The sequence below is a fragment of the Candoia aspera genome, chromosome 6 (assembly GCF_035149785.1).
Source record: "Candoia aspera isolate rCanAsp1 chromosome 6, rCanAsp1.hap2, whole genome shotgun sequence".
NCBI lineage: Eukaryota > Metazoa > Chordata > Lepidosauria > Squamata > Boidae > Candoia > Candoia aspera.
In genome coordinates, this window is record NC_086158.1 from 43,193,473 (window position 1) to 43,213,149 (window position 19,677).

The 19,677-nt window shown below is 37.7% G+C and overlaps 1 protein-coding gene across 1 annotated transcript; it reads right to left on the reverse strand.

The window, feature by feature from the left end:
* Window positions 1-471: 471 nt before the first annotated feature.
* On the reverse strand, window positions 472-18,831 carry KLHL30 (kelch like family member 30). The gene is made up of 8 exons (XM_063306127.1): window positions 18,725-18,831; window positions 12,501-13,355; window positions 11,342-11,501; window positions 7,549-7,635; window positions 7,063-7,218; window positions 5,991-6,179; window positions 3,910-4,055; window positions 472-1,134 (listed from the first exon to the last, which is right to left on the reverse strand). Exons 2-8 carry the CDS (start codon window positions 13,272-13,274, stop codon window positions 895-897), a joined length of 1,752 nt encoding a protein of 583 aa, XP_063162197.1. The 5' UTR covers window positions 13,275-13,355; window positions 18,725-18,831; the 3' UTR covers window positions 472-894.
* Between the last annotated feature and the right edge of the window lie 846 nt (window positions 18,832-19,677).

Below are 19,677 nucleotides of genomic sequence, written 5' to 3' on the forward strand. Positions count from 1 at the left end.
AAAGTTCTGAGAGTGCCTTGGACTGCAAGAAGATCAAACCAGTCCATCCTCCAGGATATAAAGCCAGACTGCTCACTTGAGGGCATGATATTAAAGGCAAAACTGAAATACTTTGGCCACATAATGAGAAGACAGGACACCCTGGAGAAGATGCTGATGCTACGGAGAGTGGAGGGCAAAAGGAAGAGGGGCCGACCAAGGGCAAGGTGGATGGATGATATTCTAGAGGTGACGGACTCGTCCCTGGGGAAGCTGGGGGTGTTGATGACCAACAGGAAGCTCTGGCGTGGGCTGGTCCATGAAGTCACGAAGAATCGGAAGCGACTAAACAAATAAACAACAACAGTTCCAGTTTAGAATTAGCTCACATTATTTTTGGTCCCTTTCAGATACTGGCTTCAATCCAATCCATGAAGTAAGTACCAAAGATTTAAACTTGCCTAACCCTGGAGAGAGCCATTTTCCTCAAGCATACGATGCATAGTGTATTTGGCACTGGGATCTCATGAAAGTGTCAGCTAATTTTAAAAGATTGCAGAAGTTTTCTAAGTTCCTGGTTCATACCTTACATTGGTTGGTTGGAATCAGATGCTGGAATTTTGACTTAGTTTATTGAATCTGTGTATTCTAATAATACTTATAGCAAAACAACTGTTACGCTTATTCTAGAATTTTTACAATTAAGGCTTTAATGCTATTGCTGTGAACAAAGAAATTCAGCCTAAACTGTTCAGCCCAACAGAGGCTATAATGTCAAAGTTTTAATTCATATGAAGTCAGAACTAGGAGACACCAAAGGGCATATAAAACTGTAGTATAATAGTAATGATTATTCCTTTTCCAGACCTTCAGTCAGAGCAGCAGAGCTGTGAGACTTCATACCAAACTCTGAGATCACAACTGGAAAGGTTCCCTCCACTTTGAAGTATCCATGAAGATAGAAGAAGATGCATGGTAGAGCCATAAACAGGGAAGTGACCCTTCTCTTGTCCAAACATCTTTGGCACAATCATACATTTCCATCTCTACTTGATAGTCACCATCCATACCTTTCCAGTAGCCGCCTGTGACAAGGAGCTTACCACCAAGAGGTACCATTCCACCATTTTCATGCAAGGTATGAAGCTGTTGTACCTGCAAGGTTTACATTAGTCACATGTTGGTATATTTAAGAGGATATCTTAATTTATACATAGAGCATCAGTAAATGAAGAAGCAGACCAGAACTTATAATTTTATTATATTTGGTAGTTTTTAAAACTGTTTTAGTCTATATTTTATACAGGAATTTTATTGTATAGTTATTGTTTTATGCTGCAAACTGCCCAGAGTCCCTCCGTTCTGAGGAGATGGGCAGTGACAAATCTGATAAATAAATAAAATAAAATATCTAGTGTGGAGGGGGAGACATTCATGTGCTGGCAGGAAAAAACAGAAGCTATCACATGCATGAAAACATACCCCAAATTAATATCTTTAAGCCTCATTGATCCTATCATTTGCAGGATTACTAAACTGTTGAGGATTAATTACACAAGAGATAAAAACTGGATTTGATACATACATCCTCTTATTTTATTTATATACATATTTTAAGAGTTTTTTAAATGCCTTAAAACAGGTTGGTGCACTAAACTGGAAATAAACTATTTACCTAAATATATAAATACAATACATAAAACTGGAAATATAGTAACTGCTTATAATGACTGTTTGCATTAAGTATAGCAGATAAAAAAATATCAAAACACGCCAAAACAAGCCAAGCCCAACAACAGTTCCTCTAAAATGCCTGACAACTAAATCAGTTTTAAGCTGGCACCAGAAATACTGCATTTTTAGGCAATGTTCTTGAAATGACTATTCCAGAGTCATAGTGTCCCCAAGAAAATGCCTTTCCTCAGTAAATGCAAAACAACTCTGGAAATGATGGTACTCAGAGGAGGACCAAAACAGACCTTCAGAGATCAGTGGACTGGCATGGGAAGACACACTTATCAGCTATTTGAATCACAATTACAAAATACTTAATTTCAAGCATCAGATCATAAGACTTCGAAGTTAATGAATAGTCAGCATAATTATTTCTGTATAAATGTAAGGAGAACAGTTCTGGCTGAATTTGTCAAAATGGCCATGCTCATTTTAAAAATGCAAATCACCCTACATTCATTATTTAATACATAGAATTTCTGTGATGCAGGTTTTTAAAATACTGTAAAAATTCTTCCAATCTAACTTAAAAAAAAAAAGTTCTATGCTATTTTCTAGGTCTTTCCCCCCCCCCCAATGTGTTTTATTATGTTATTGCAGATTTGAGGGGAGGGGGAATAAGCAAAGTTTTTGCTTTGTGTTAGTGTTTGTAACATTAAAAGCAGAAGACCCAAATTCTCTCTCAATAGAATTTGTAACATAATCCTTTATATATCACTACTTGAACCTAGGTTAAAACTAATCCAGATTATCTAATCCCAAACACCTAGAATTGTATGTTTCTTAAAGAAAGATGTTTAGCAGGAAAACTCTTCTAACCAAATTTTAAGCAAGAGATGCAAAATTTTTCATAACAGTAGTTAATAATAAACCAATAATAAACTATGATTAGGTGGAGAGATGTATGAATGTCTGGTAATGCCCACTAGAAGAATACTGTCATATTTTGGAGCTAATTCATAACATATATTTATTAGTGGCATAGCCCCAAGAATCATAAAGGTCCTTCTTTTTCTCTCTACCTACCTATCAAGCAAGGATATATGCTGCTATATTGGGCTGTGTTATATGTACTCATTTTAACTCCTGACTACCCATCTGGAAAACACTGAAAACTTAACAAGAGATGAGGCTGTTCCTAAACAGTCCTTTAATAGAATCAAGTAGAAAATTTGGAGAGGAATTGCTTGATGATAAATTGTTACAATAAAATTTTTAAGGGGCACTGGCAAAAGCAGAACCAATGGACAGGCTGAAAAAGACAGTGTTAACTATTTATTCATAAATTAAAGGAGATGGGGAATCTGGCAGGCTATCTTCTGCACCTGTCCTGTGGATTGGAGTCATCTGAGCGATTACACCATGTGAACAGCTGCAGATAGATTTCAGCATGACACTGTAAACCAACCTTCCAATAACATTACATGTATTTTCACTGAAGCCAAGCAGGCAGCAGAATAGGACCAACTTTGTTGTTGCCTGACATACCATCATTTGAGGAACAGACCTTGTTTTTCTGAAACATGAATACTAGCTTATACATTAAAGACCCACAAAGTCTGTTTTGCTGTCCAGAGATAAAAATAATAAAGGCGGGATAAAAATAAAATAATAAAATAAAATAAATAATTCTACTAAGGCAACCTGAAGCTCTGCTGTTGTAATTTGGACTACAACTAGATGTGAAATTCTGGAAGCTGAGTCCCAATTCATTTAGAAAGTGCAAGGCTGGGGAAGGCTACATTAAAACACTGTTCATTACTTTTTAATCAAATATGTAAGAGATAGGCATGAACATTCATATCTACAAACATTTTCATGTGGTTTCAAATTTTAATATTTTAAAATGTTCATAGTATTTTTATTTTGCCTTCGCCCAAGGAATAAGAACTGCCCATACATTGTCCATCTTCTGTTTTATCACTGTTTTCATTGTCTTGTGTTCAACATTAGTTTTCCTTTTAGCTTTTGGTATATTAATATCTCTGTATTAGTTTTATTAAGACAACTTGACCTTAGAAAAATCAGGATAAAAATAAACACATCCATTCTTTGTAATTCCGCAAGATAGGTTAGACTGAAAGGTTGTGAGTGATTCAGTGTTATACAGTGATTGGTGAAGATTTTAAGATGTCCCCAGTCCAAGAATAACTATAAATAAAATAATATAGTTATTATCACTCCCCGTTTACCCACCTTCTGCCAGATGTTAGCATCTGGATTATACACATAGACTTTCTTTGTATTATCACCAATAAGGTAAATGACTCCATGCAAGGAGGCACAACGAGGAGCAGAGAGGTACTTGGGGAGAAAGGGAGATGCAATTATACTCCAGACATCTATTAAAAAAATAATAATCATCATCATTTTCATGAAAAGCTTCATTACCACTGAATAAAAATAACATTTTAATATGTTTAAAAGACTGTTTATTAAAATTACAGGCTAATCTCTGTGATGGGGAAATTTAGAAATTCTGCTTAAATATGTAAACCAAATAAAGCAATAAAAGCTAAACCCTGATAGATTCAGATCATCCCATTTCTATGATTGCCTTCAAGCTAGAAAGCAACAAATAAAATCACCATACATATACATAAAACATGGTTACAAATGTTCTTGATAAAGAAAAAGTATAATAGAAGTGGACAATCTTTTTTGGCCCAAGTGTCAGAACCTTCTTGGAGCTACATGCCACAGATGGATGTGACACTCTAAGAAAGTGGATGTCATCAGTGCTGAAAGGGGCCTCCCACACAGTCTTTCATAGCCCATCATCATCATCATCATCATCATCATCCTACTTTGGTAGTAGTCTCCCTCCTGAATGAGTGGTGAACATTAATATATGGAACATACTGTACATATCCATACACTCACACAAACGCATTTTCACACGTAATATACATATTACACACATATCCTCTTTCTTATATTGCAATTAGGCTTAGAAAAAAATCTGACTGAAACAGGGGGACAATTTTCAAGGAAGGTAACAGTACAGGTGAGAAGAAGGTTAGTACTTCTCAACAGCAAATCCTTCCTGTCCATAATCTTCCCCTATGGAATCACACCATTAGAAGGGGTCAGTTAGACCAATGAGAGAAAACTGGTGGTCTGTGCACTGATCCAGATAAAAACATAACTGATGGATGGCTATTTAGACCTTGCTTGTATGCATTCATTTCTTGAGGAAACTCAAGAAATCCCAAAGCTGATCACCATTTTGAATGTAACAAAACAAGATGAGATGGTGGACAACTGATAAAACATTTGATAAACACCATTGTCTCTATCTAGCATTACATGGGTGGCAAATGGAGGATATTGAAATTTATTGTAAGGCAGATTACAATATCATGATTATCATCTAATGTCTCCTGGGCAAACTAAGCTTGACTCACATAGCGTAATGTTTATTACAACTAGCAAGTTGATGTTAGCTGAGAGAATTTCTAAGAGCCATGACAAACAAATAGCTTGAAAGTGTCCTCACTGCACATGTTCATGATGTGGAAGTCATGTGTAAGCTAGTCATTTGAATAAATTGGACTATGAGCAACTGTCTGATTTAAAATAAAAATGTTGTAGGAAGTGTATTAAACAGAAAAAGGCCAAGTATTGCTGGCACTATCCAGGTGATATAGGATATGTGACTGCAAGAAGTCATACATCATACATTTCTTCTCCCCCTCATCCATACGCTTTTGTTTCTTAAATAATTAAAAATAATAGGAACAGACTAGGGTTCAACATGCCAGATAGTTCAAAGGAAACATTCCCATAGACATTTCTGAGTTCTCAATATCTCACAATTGTTTGTAATGTACTGTGATGGGTGTTACCAAGGGCTGGAAGCAAATTTAGCCTCCACTTCAACATGGACCAAAGCATATACCTTTTTCTTTATATGGAGAAAGTATAGATATCATTTATTTATAAAAGAAAAAGCAAAACACTGCTTTTGAAGGACATTGTTGTAATGACAGCACCTGTCCTAGCAGACTATACAGATCCTATGGGAGGGAAAGAAATAGGAATGTGTCCTACACACACAAATCGTGCCCATTATGATGACCAGCACATTTGCATAATACTTGGGTAACATATTGGAGGGAATAATGGCTTCCTGTTCAGTATTAATTGTGACAAGTTTTATAAGGAGTTTAGAATCAGATCAGAGAGCCTCTTTCAAAGATTATAAAATAAAAAAGATCTTGCCCCAAAACTACCACCAGCTGCTTCCTTCAGAAGTATTTTCTATTCCTTCTTACCAATAGCAGGGTTGTAACACTGGAGAGTCAGTGCATTGTATTTGATAGCACAAGAACCAATGAGGTACAACTTCCCAAGACATCCAGCTACAGCAAAATTACTGACGTACTTCAAGGCAGGACTGACAAAGCACCAGCTGTCATTGTAAGGATCATAGCATTCTACCTCCACAATGTCCATAGTGGTGCCTATGAAATACATAAAAAAAGGAGAAAGGTTTGTAGCATAAGCTTACACCAATTCAGGCAAAGAGCAAGATTCAGGCCTAAGAATCTCACAGGTCTGTTTGGTCATATGAGCTTGGCTTACTTACTTCAAAAAGGAGTTTCTATGTATTTTTCAGCCTTACGATAGAGCCTGGTTCTTCTGCTCAAATTACATGCAGCCAATGACTCATAAAAAGTTATCCACCCATATAAGAAATCTAAAATGGTTTAAGGGCACACCATGCTGTAAAATAGTTCAATTACTCAAGATTCATCCATGTTAGTGCCTGGATACATGTTGGAGTCCCAAACATTTTTCTATACATTTTCTAGAAGAAAAAAAAAGCCTGAATTGTGGCTCTCTTACAATATGTCACTTTTTCAGCTCTGATAGCTGCTCTATCAGTTCTGCCTCATCCTTGTCCTCATCCTCATCCCTTGTAGAAAAACAAGTCTAGATAGAAAATGTGGAAGAATATGTTTGGGGCTCAAACATGTATCCAGCCACATATAACAGGAGGCACCTCATGAATCGTTAAACTTTTCTAATTTAGCATCTAACAGAATGCTCCTCTGACTTTCCCTGGCAATCCACCATACCTCTAGCTTCTTCCAAGATGTAGAAAAAGTTATTCCTGGTAGTTCAACTGTTACATTTTTGTGCAGGTTGGGTACTAGTTCTATTTCTTTCCCTCAGGCCTCTGCTGTCCTGTGCCTTTAGAGTAGCTTTCCCCAACCAGCCGTCCTCCAGAGAAGTGTAACCAGAATTCCCTTCATCCTAGCCATCAGTTAGACTGGAAGGCACCTGGCTATAGAAGGCTCCTGTACAATGAAGCTTTCTTTCATTACATATCTCATTTCCTACCACCAACAGCATAGATTTCTCCATTGAGAACAGCACTGGCATGGTTTGTTCGGGGCTTCAGCATTGGAGCAATGGACTTCCAGACACCCTTTTTAAGGCAGAAACACCAGGACTGAGTTGTAGACCATGTGTCATTCTGTGAGCCCCTGGAGCCTCCTGAAAGCAGAAATAATTATCATACTCATTGTGAAAGTAATCTTTTATTATTTTCAGTGTTGAAATTCGTTCACTCTTTTTGTTTCTGAATAATCTGCAAGCCTTCTATAATTGCAGAATTTGTAGACAAAATATGTCTGATAAAATGATGGAATATTATTAAATTTGCCTTTCATCACTTGTCTGTGAGATCTGTGTACTGTATCATAATTCATTTTTTCTGTTATGGATCAGGTAAACAGAACAAATCCATCCAAACTTATGAGGAAACACATAAAATGTTCTACAGTTTTGGTAACATCATAAAGTCAGAAAGTATACTATCCTTACCTGTAATGTAAATGTTGTTGTTTACAGCAATCATAGAAAAGCCCCATTTATTGTAATCTGGAAAATCAGGCAAGGCAACCCATATTCCTGAAATGGAAAAACCAAATATATAAATAGTTAAATTCTTAAATTTTCCTGAACATTTTGCCTTGCATAATAAGGATGGTTCTGCACAGAAGTTTCCATTTTTAGGATAGGAGCAACAATAAATATGTTTGGGCAAAACTCCAACATCTTCTGATTTTCCATCCCTATCTCTACTTTCTCTTTGCATTATTGAGCAGGAGACATGTCCTACATACAACTTTCCATCTTGTATTATGTCTTTAATCAGTACCAAAGGTTAGAGGTTACGATTCTCCCAAACCCAATGTTTTTTCTTTCCCATAACCTGACTTTAATTCCTAGCCAAGTAGTTGGCTTTTTATAATGCATGTGCTATTAAACTTCACAAATAAATGGTTTTTTACCCAGTTGCAATGATGTACTTTGTGCCTTCAAGTATGCTGGCCTTTTGTGAGATGCTAAAGGCCTGGTTGTTTCCTCAGGCATTTGGGCTGGGTGTTTGGTGAGCTCTGTTGGTTGGTTTGTCTGTTGTGGTTTGTTCATTATTGATCATAAATGGGAAGGATGTATTTGGAGCTCTAACACATGATATATTGCTTGTTGTTGTGATTTATTTTTTTAATTAATTTAAATTGTTTTGCTGTTTTTTGGTTTTCATTATTAATTGCCCAGAGACTGAAGTAGTGAAATGGGAGGCCTTATAAATTGTTTAAACAAATAATTAAATGAAATATCATAGGAAAATACTGAGAAGTCCATATCACCAAGGAGCTTAGAGTCTGTAATAGAAAATGAGCAAAGCAACACAAGGAAAGGAAATGGGCAGAAGGGCTGACAGAGCGGAAGACAGCAGCAATTTTCCCATGAACTTCAAACTTAGCTACAAATGGCAGTGCAGTAAATTGAAGAGTGAAATGAAACACAACATCAGGAAAAATGGGTTTTCATGATGAATTTGAAGACAGGAAGATGCCACTATGCATTGTTCAAACAGAAAACCCCTATATATAGGAAAGTTAAAGAGAACGTGTTGTCATAAAGAATAACAGACCTTTAGGTGGTCAGTATTATGTTAACAGAGGGAATGAGCAGAATTATAATGAGGAATAGAGGATAAAAAATAAGGTCAGGCAAGGTTATATAATTTTTAAGGTAAGGATAAAGATTTTCTGCTGGTTATAGAAGATTGTGGAGCCTTAAAAATATCTGATTTTGACTGCTGTTTTGGATAAAAGTCAGAAGACTGGCCTATGAAAAAGAAAGGTCAGAGAGGAACAATAGCTTGAAGAAGTCAAAGCAAGAAATTATTGGGGATGAATCATACGTTTAGCCAAGGAGAAAGCAAAGAATGGGTCCCATTTTGTAAGGTTGTACATGAAGAGGCTCCATAAATTGGCAATGAATTGAACATGGGGCAATAGGGAGAGAGCAAAAAAGACATCCCTGGTCTCTGGGTTTGCAGTGGTGTTATCAATGGTGTTGAGAAGACTGAAGAAAGGGAAAGGAAACTTGGAAGGAAAATGATATGATTTAACCTTAGATGATGAACTGTCTAACTGAATATATCACATTTCCTAGATGATGATGATGATGATGATGATGATGATGATGATGATGATGATGATAATAATAATAATAATATAATAGTAATATGCTGGAGATACTATTCTGGTAGACATCTGAAATAAAAAGATACTGCTAGCTATCATCAACCTAAAGGTGGCACTTGATGAGGTCATTCAAGAAAAAAGGAGAGACAGAGAGACAGAGAGAAATAATTCCTGAAGAATTAGAATGGGGGCATTCTCTAGCTGCTATTTTTTTACCACTTCTTTCCGCCCCAGTCAGCATGGCCAATAATCAGGAACAGTACAAACTGTAAGCATCACCATCTGACAACCCCAACCACACCACAGTATTACATTCAATCAGTCTTTACTGACAACTGTGTAGATGGACTAAATGCTTGGCCCCTTTGCTGAAAGGATTGGCCAAACACTTCTCTAAAAAGAAAAACGTAGCACTGATTTATTGGAACTGTTACATATATTACCCAGATATGTTTGGCAGTAATTATGTATGGTCATTATTTGTTTCTATGTTCATAATATTGTCAACATGCCCTATAATTACATCATCTTTTCCAGATTACACCAAGGATCCAAAATTTAGAGTCCTAACCTCTAAATTAGTTCCTCTTCCAACTTCAGTGAATTTGTAGGCCAGCCTGACAGGTTTCATTGTCAATGTGAGCCTGGGAGGAATGCAGTTGCTTCACAATAACAAACAGCTCAAGAAACCCAGAACATTACATCATCTGGAAACCTAATTTGCTTGTGGCAACATAATTCTACATTAAACACAAAGGCATGAATGTTTCTGCCCACACTAGTATATCTTTTATTCAAAATGGGTCTAGAGAAGTGTTCTTTGATATGGCAGATTGCTTGGTAGTTATATACATATTTTTCCCCACCTTCCCTTTCATTTACTGAATGAGGCACAAGATAAAAAAAGGTCTTATAATTGGGCAATCAACACATATAAAACAATAGTTAACAAATATGACCCAGCTATGTAGATACTGAGAGTTTTTGCTGTTAATTCCAATGAAATTCCACAAAGGAAAAGAAAGCAAAGAACTGTGAAGAGAAAAACATATGGAGTGCATTCAACAGAGCTATAACCAGATCCCAATAAACTTTCTGAATGTTCCATCCCCCACTTCATCCCTGGAAAGATATTCTAGCCATAGCATAGTGTAGCATAAGCATGATGATGTCAAAATGCCAAAATGTATGTCATGCCTTTTCAGATTTGTGTTACAACATTTTATCACTTGAACATCCCCCACCCATTCCCAGCAAATGCTTATGATTCTAGCCTTTTTTTTACTTTTAGAGATATAAGAAAAATAGTAAAGTCAATATTACACCCAATTCTGACCACTGAATACAAATATATTTGGATGTTACACATTAGACCAGGTTTACTAGCTTGGTGCTTGCTAGCTATGATGATCTGTAATTTCCAGATCTTTATCATTTGGAAGTTGTCAAGCTGGGCAACCCTTCTCTAGAATCTCACATTTAAAGGTAATGTTTTCAGCCAATTGCATTATACTCTTGTTTGCAAATATTCCCTGATCCATTGACCTCTTCCACCACTGCAATATTTTTGACAACAGATTATACAAGAAAGAAGGTTTAGGCTAGATATCGGAAGGAACTTCTTAACTATACAAGTGTAAGTCAGTGAAGTGGTCGCCAGAAAAAGTGGTGAGTTCTCCTTTCCTAGAGGTCTTCAAACAGAGGCTGGATGGTCATCCACCAGGGATGCTTTAATGGTTGTGCACTGAGCCAGGGATTAGATTAGATGACCTGTGAGGTCCTTTCCAAATCTATGATTGTCATTCTCATTATTATGGGTTCCCTCTGTTTCTGAAGGATTCAGACCTCACCTCTTCTCTCCACCATAAATTCGAGCACTTCATATTTTCCATACATTATATACTGGCATTTCCTGTAGGATCTGCCATGTAAAAGTAAACTTATCTAGATGGTGTCTTTAAGATTCTGGTGCAGATAGCATTCATATTTCTCAGTTCCACAACACTACTGTTGTTATTGCACTGCAGTGCTCAGTAGCATAACCTGGTTACTCTATAAAATATTCTTGAAATAAGCTGTTCTGGTGTTGTGTATCAGGAAGAATTTCAGACACTTACTTGTGTTAGTGTTATAAAAGGCAAAATTTCTGGAGAAGTGTGGTGGCTGTTCATCTTCATCATTGTCTTCCAGAGCTCTGCCTCCCACAACTACCAGCACCTCTTCCAGCTTTTGTGGAAGGGCCTTCAGTCTCTGCTGGACAAAGGGCCTGTTCTCTGCCTTGGAGAAGGAAAAAGAAGTATGTCACAAAATGGAAAGCTTCTAATTTTTGCACCGCTCCTCTGTTGTTTTTTTCAACAATCTGTACGTTGTATGTTTAAAGTTGTATGATGGCATTCAGTAAAGCAAAAATTCCCAGTTATTCCTGTAATGAATCAGTATACTTTCTAGCTGAAGCAAGGCAGGAAGTTCAGTCTACCCTTACGTGGATGAACAGTCCCTTGATTTCTTCCCATATGCCTTCCCGCATATTTTGCAGTTTGAACACACTTGGGCCGCGTACTATTTTTTCTCTTAAAATAAAAAAAAATAATAGAATGATGCATTTTAAAATGGATTTTCTCTGATATTTCAATCAGTTAGTGTTTTGGGGCATATATCTCTCTATTACAATTCAGTTACACTTGGTAAACACAGAACAATAATTCATCTACAGTTCATCATTTCAGTGGGGCTTTTAAAAATCTACCTTCCTTATCTCTCAGATTGCTTTCTATCCTGCAGAGAGATCCTGATGATGATGATGATGATGATAATGATAATGATAATTTTAACACTTAAAAATTTATTCTGAAGAATACTTTGATTAGCATTAAATAATCCAAGTTTAAGCATGTTGACCCAATAATTAATCTGTAAACTGAATAGTGCATTCTACCAGATACAATCAGCTCGCCCTGTATCTACCAGTCCAGCCATAGACCAACAAGTCCAGAAGTTTTTCTAGGTAGCAACTGTTTCCTGGATTCTGAATCATTAATACTCCTTACCAGAGAGGATAGGCTATTAAAAAGAAAAAAAGAAATCCCACCCTTTTTCCTAGAATATGAATCTTCTCCAGCTTAACCAAATTTTGGATAAAAGCTGGGAAATCTGTAAGTTCAGATGTGTATAGCAAGAAAAACAATCACTGGTCCAGAAACTCCCTAGTCTATTTTCTAGTCTTCAGACTGAACTTAGAGTTTGATCAAAAAATGCAAAGTGCCTTCAAACACTGACCGTGCTCCGATGTCTAGCAATGATAGCCTTGCAAGCTTCTGATTCCTGAATCAGTGGTTCGGATGACAACATATTTTGCAGATACTGATCTGGCAATGAAACCAAATGCACTAGGTCAAGGAGCTCTGGGAGGTGCACAACTCTGGCTGATTCTTCATACTTGACCCACCTGAGCACAGCTTCAACTAGGCTGTGTTCTTTTTGTACTTGCAGTAGGTTGTTGGACAAATAAATAATTAGCCTCTCTTTTGATAGTTGAAGAAACTCTTCTTGTTGAGATACAAGTTCAAAATTTTCTTGCAAAAATGACCAAGCCTCAGATGAAACCTCTGAACAGCCATGCATCTCTCCAAACTCACAAATGCCTAAACAGTTGCTTGCATCCATCTGCTGTCTCAAGTACCGACTGCAGACTTTCCGGATGATGGGGAAGTGGAGTTGGCTGGATGTCCTAATCAAGGCCTCCACATTCCCCTGATTGATGGTCACCTTTCCTGTGTAAGCAAAATTAATCAAGGACTCCATAATGACAGGATCCACCTCTTTGATCTCTACACGTGCTGAAAAGCTTTCCATGAAGTCACCAGTAAACATAGCATTGAAGTACTGACTACAGAGGACCAGGATACTGCGATGGCAAGGGAATTCATGTCCCCCAACAATCAAAGTGACATCTGAGAGTTTGGGGTTGGAACGCAGGGTCTGCAGTCCTTCCAGAACAGATTGCGGATGGGATGGAAGGCAAAAATCGAAGTCATCAATGTTCCTCACCATGATAGTGTTCTGCAAAAACCTGTAATCCTGTCGTTGGATATGATTTTAGATGCTCCCAATAGAAATATTTTTTTCCCAGTCCTGTTCAGAGGATAAAGGGAATAAAGTCAACATTCCTGATATTTCTGAATCAACTGGGTTTCTTTAAAGAATTCCATGTTTATGCAATCCAATATTTATTTTTATTTATTTACAACATTTCAGCTCTGAAATATACAAATAAAATTTAACATGCTACATATGTGCCTATTCCTTTAAGCACAAAAAAATAAACAAAATTAATTAGTGCCAATTGTGATTGTCCTGATCTTACAATCAAAATAAATCTGTATGAGTATAGAACACTAACAGAACACTGGGGTGACTTCTCCCACATAACTGTCAGGACCAGAGCTCCGCCAGGCTGTGAACAAAATGAAATATTGAAGAGGCTTGATGATCTCAGAGATACACTGTTAGTAACCCATGCAACAGCTACACCACCATTTAGTTGCCTTACACACACGCACACACACACACCCATTGGCCACAAAAACTGCAATACCCAGAGCTCCTCATTTTGATTTACTAGGTGCAAAGAGCAGAATGGGAAGCCAAAAAGAAGCGTGCAGTCAACAATAAAAACTGAAAAGGACCAGAGTATAAGAGCAGGTGTTGATTATTCTGGGTCTACTCCTGAGATTCCTGTCAGAATTGCAATAACATCAGACAAGGAGAGGGAGATCAGAGGATCTGAAGCTAAAGAGACATTTGATTATTCCATAAAATTAGAACCAATAAGGATTTAATTCATCTGACAACAGAAAAGATTGCTTGTGGAATGCCTCAGGAGGACAGTACTGCACTACCATTAACTTATTTTAGGAGGTCCTCTAGAAGATCCTGAAGAACAACATACAGGATGAAGTTTCAATCCCACCCCAGGTGATATTTCTCTGCCCCCTATCTATTAAAAGCCATTTCTTGGAATATGGCTGGTTGAAAGCAAAACTTAATGATTCCACTTTTATTAAGTATATTATGAAACATGATAATATTTATTTATTTATTTGTCCGATTTGTCCCCACCCATCTCCTCCCATTGGGGGACTCTGGGCGGTTTACAACAATCAATTAAAACAACGATCATAAAATATACAGTATAAAATTACAATAATAAATAATATAAATAAGAGTAAAGATAAAAAGTCCAAGTGGCAAAAGAATCTAAAAACAGTCCAAGTGTGGGAGGAGTGGTCTATAACAGCCATCCCCATGTAGATCTATTCCCCTCTCCACCCCAAGCAAGGCGGCAGAACCAGGTCTTCAGGCTCCTCCGAAAGGCCAGGAGTGATGGGGCCAATCTCACCTCCGGGGGCAGCATGTTCCACAGGGTGGGAGCTACTGCAGAGAAGGCCCATTTCCTGGACCCCGCCAAATGGAGTTGTCTTAAAGAAGGGGTCCGCAGCATGCCCACTCTGCATAATATCTGTTTAAAGAGTCCCCCATTGGGGGAGATGGGCAGTGACATAAATTTAATAAATAAATAAATATCTTTTTACAGGAAACTTGGCTTGCCAGTGATCCAATAATTGATAGCTATAAATCTTTTTCAGTAGGGGGATGAGGAAGAGTGGGATGAGAAAGACTTTGCAGTGGTCTAAACTTATTAATCTCTGTTGTCTAAAATTTGAAATCTTAGATCTGAGTTCCTTTGAACATTACATTCTGGCTATTATTCCTAAGTCTAACCATTTCCTTTTCTTGCTTATTAATGTATACATTCCCAACCGCGACCACACTCTTTCATAAAACACATCTGGAATAGTTTGGAGCTATATGTTGGTAATTTGTAAACCAAATCAGTCATCCATGATAGTGGCAGGTGATATTAATGCAAAGATAGGCACTTAATGCAAGGATAGGCACTGATGATAAGTCCCTCTGCGGTAAATATCTCTACCCACCTACCATAGAGATAGTTACCCCACTTCTTATGCATCAGTCAAAAGATATGGTGGGAAACTTCTGTGGGCTATGTTTGTTTCAAGTTTTCTACAAACTGAATCTCAACCTGTTAAATGGCTTATAAATACCCCATGCAACCCAACTGTGGCCTTGTGGCACAGGTGCTGTAGAATCTACTGCTCAAGTTTTATTATACTGCAGCTTCTCCCAGGATTTCAAAACTCGTTTCCTTTACCCTCATACAGCAAAATACCTGGGGCATACAGACTCTTTTTACATGCAGACCCTCCTCTCAGGCCAGTCAGGCTGTACTTCCTTGGATGTTGCTAAATTCTGCCATACAGCTATTAAAATTAAGCATGAGCTGACATCTTCTGGGTATAAAGTTTTCCAGACTCCTGTCATTTAGCTTTGGTTACAGACAAAGTTTTAAATAATACCATGATGTTACTCTCAGTTTTTAGGTTATCCTTAGCTCAGTTCTAGGTCCTTTTAGTTTAGTATTGACAATAGTATGTTATTTCCATACATAGAAAGTAATCAAAATTGACATTTTCTGTATGATGCTGTTGTTTTGCTTTGTTTTGGTTCTTGTTTTGATGCTGGTCCTTGACTGAAATAAAGAATTTATTGATTGATACCTTTGTTCATTTACTGGTATCTTTTGTAGAATGAGGAACAGTGGCAGACCCTGACTCTCTCTGTTTAAAATAAAAAACCTGTTTCAAACCTGAGAAAGGTGGGCTGTTTGGTCATTAAAAGGCTCTATACCCTCAAGGGCCTTTTTCCTATGGCAGAGGTGGGGTGGTGCTCCTCTTTATCACAGGGTGCACAGCATAAGGTCCTTAGGATGATTTCACAAGGCTTGAGATCCTTACATTAGAGATGATGATGATGATGATGATGATGATGATGATGATGATGATGATGATGGTGATGATGATTTATTAGATGTCTTAGGGTCACCCCGCTCCAAAAGACTCTGGGTGGCTTACAACATCCACTATACAATTAAAAACAATTAAAAGCATAGCCTAACAGCCTAGAGAAAACAGTAACCCACACATACATCAGGGGCTCCACTGACGCCTTAACTCCAGAACTGGGATTTCATATCTCCATCTGATCCTTCCATACCAGTGGTTCTTAAACTGTTTGAATGGATTGCCTCTTTTTCCAGTCTCAAATAATATCATTACCTCACCCCCCCCAAAAAAACCCCCAGACTTTGTTGTTTTACAGAAGTGTCTCAGCAGCACCAGTCCCAAACTGGATTCTTGACTTACAAATTGCTCCATTATCCCCAGGATATGCCCAAGTTACCCCCTTGGGTACAGGTAGTTCTCGTTTAACTATCTCGTTGTAATGAATGCCTATTCTAAAACACTCTCAGACTCATGAGCAGGAATTCAAAGATATCTGATTTATTAAAGAATAGTATGCAGGATCACAAAGAAAGCTGAGAATGATAAAAGCGCGCCAAATGCAAACTAAAAACCCTTGGTGCAAATGAGATCCCTCCCCCCATAGAATCTTCCCAAGTTCACAATCCCAGGTGCTCCTAACGGCTTCTGGCGGTCTGCGGGAAAAGTCCTTGAACAGAGCACATAACCCAAACACATTCCATTGTAATGAACATAGATACAGAGCTTGGTACAAGCTTGGTTTCACAGCAGCTCCCTCCCAAACAGAAACGCGTGTCAGCGCCATGGCATGTGAAACGTTACGATGTACAGTGCACATTGAAACAGTGAACATGACACTCGTTTAATGAACACAACTGGGACTGGAATTTTGGTTGCTAAGTGAAGCAGTCATTAAGCGAATCCAACCCAATTTTACGATCGTTTGTGGTGGTCATTAAGTGAGCCACATGGTTGTTAAGTGAATCATGTGGTTCCCTATTGATTTTGCTTGCCAGAAGCTGGCTGGGGAAGGTTGAAAATGGTGACTGTGGGACTCTGCAATGGTCGTCAATGCGAACCAGTTGCCAAATACCCAGATCATGATCACATGACTGCAGGAATGCTGCAACGGTTGTTAAGTGGGAGGACTGGTAGTAAGTCAGTTTTTTCAGCACCATTGTAAGTCCAAACCATCACTAAATGAATGGTTGTTAAGCAAAGACAACCTGTAATTACCCACCAGTTTAAAAATCACTGTTTTATACTGCCTGCTGCATAGGAAAGACAAACATTTTATTCTACTTTATTTTATTTTGCTAAACTAATCCACCATAAAAATTAAGATCATATGACATTAGAGAATAAAAACAATCTCAAAATTAATAAGTATATCAATAAAAGGGAAAGACTTGGAAATTATAAATAAAACAACTAAAAACATTTGGACTTTGAAAGTCTTCTTCCTCACCCTTTGTTGAAAAAATACTAATCCAAAGGGTGGTAAACGACACATCGACAATCTACAATTTTTGATAACTTGATGGATTCCAAATACTAAGAAAACCAAGAAAATCATGTGCTTTTTTATGGAGCAATTGGTCCAGAAATATATTAAAAGCCAGCTCAGACTGCGTAAATAATAGGGCAAGACTTGTCTATGGCTATGTTCTCATTCATGACTTTCAACATCTTCATAGCATCACCAAGCCATAGTTGAAGGGATGTAGAATCTGTCATTATTACTGTTATTTTGGCATGACTGTGATTAGATAATTCTAGAAAATGCTATAACTTGCTAGCGGGGAAATGTCCTATATGAGTTACTGTTCCAGTTTTTGTGTTATACCATCAACTCTACTGTTGAATATACTCTACACCTTATTGAATATATTGTGGGGTGGTCAAGATACATAAAACAAATTATTTTGTTGTATTAACCTCACTTGAAAATCATAGGAAACTAATTTTCCATTCTGCGGTGCGGAATTGCCCATAAACTAAGAGACAGATTCCCATTAGCAGATAGTGAGCTTTCCTGGAACATACAATGTCATACTATAAAGTTTGCAAAAACCATATAAAATATTGTTTGTCTGATAGTAGCTAGATAGTAGCTTTTTTATTTTATTTTATTTAGCTAGCATACCACACACTTGTCCTTAAACCACAAAAAATTTCTCTGAATAATCTCTTACCAGATCTATACTGACTAATCTGATATTATTCTTTGCTGAAAAAACCCTGAAAATTACATCCTAACAAATAAAGATTTAGAATGTTGGTGCCTTTTCTTCCTCATATTTATTTTGTGCCTTCAAGCCAGTGTTGACTCTTGGCAACTGCCTGGACAAGTCCCTGCAGTTTCCTTCGCAAGATTTTGGAAGTGATTTGCCTTTGCCTCCTTCCTAGGGCTTGGAGAGAGTGAGTGGCCCAAGGTCACCCAGTGGCTTCATGCCTAAGGCAGGGCCATTGCTCAGTCTCCTGGTTTCTACCCTGGTGCCTTAGCCACTACACCGAACTGGGTCTCTTGTTAATATAATAGTATTCCCTCTCCATTATCCTGACAGGAATCACCACCCACCAGCTTCTTGATCTTACCTTGTTAACTTCTTTTACATCCAGGCAACAAGTCTGATCTGGGAGAAAGTTTGGGAAAGAGCTTGCCTTGACCCTTGGCAGTGACAGTTATTAGGTTGGGTTTTTTTTTTCAGCAGTTGTAGACTATATATATATACACACACACACACACATATATATTTAGACTGGCTCTTACAGCCAGCGCAGAGGAGGGTGGAGAAATGCTTTGACAGTTATTCTCTCCAGACCACCTGCTCTTAAAGCAATACCCCAGTAAGAAAATAGGAGGAGAGCTTAGATAGAAGATATGCAGCAGGTTTCGTTATTTCAATAAGGTTTTGATTAGGATTTATATACAGTATAAGCTTTTAGCACTCCATCAAAACTTGATGATATTTATGGGCAAGTGTGTTGAATAAACACAGACTCTGTGTGTATGGATATACACACAAACTTACACACACACACACACACACAATCTGTGTTCATTCAACATAGTTGCCCATAAGTACTTTAACTAGGGTTAACTCATCCCAGTTTTCTGGATTTTCAGTAATCACCTTGGCTGGGTTAACACTGCATGCTAAGTTAAATTGTGGCTGGCTGGTTTGCACTTCATGTGTTGTGTGAATACAACCATTGAGTTCTAGATGTGATTGATCTGTTCACTGTTCACTGATCAAAGTCAAGTGATTAGATTTGATTTCTGCATTGGCTGTTCACCAAATACAGGGTAGTTCCAGCTTTGAGGAGGGCCTGGACCAAATGCTGTTTTCAGGGAACTCTCCTCTCCTGGGAGAATCTTGCGGGGTAGGTCATCTGAAAGAAAACAACAATTAAAAAGGCTGAGCCTAATGTACAATTTGACTCCCTATAATGCTCCTGATGCAGCATTGCCATAGGACCATTCTGCCCCCTCATAAGGCTGTTGTGGAGCTAAATGGAAAATTTTTTCAGAAAAAAAGTAGGAGGGG

Bases quoted from the DNA above. Each gene is read 5' to 3' on its own strand.
- KLHL30 (XM_063306127.1), bottom strand. From the start codon at position 13,274: ATGGTGAGGAACATTGATGACTTCGATTTTTGCCTTCCATCCCATCCG. The intron at 4,056-5,990 runs GTAAGAAGGAAT...TTTTTTTAATAG, and splicing joins GTGTTACAACCCTGCTATTG to ATGTCTGGAGTATAATTGCA. The intron at 1,135-3,909 runs GTGGGTAAACGG...TAAACCTTGCAG, and splicing joins ATGCTAACATCTGGCAGAAG to GTACAACAGCTTCATACCTT.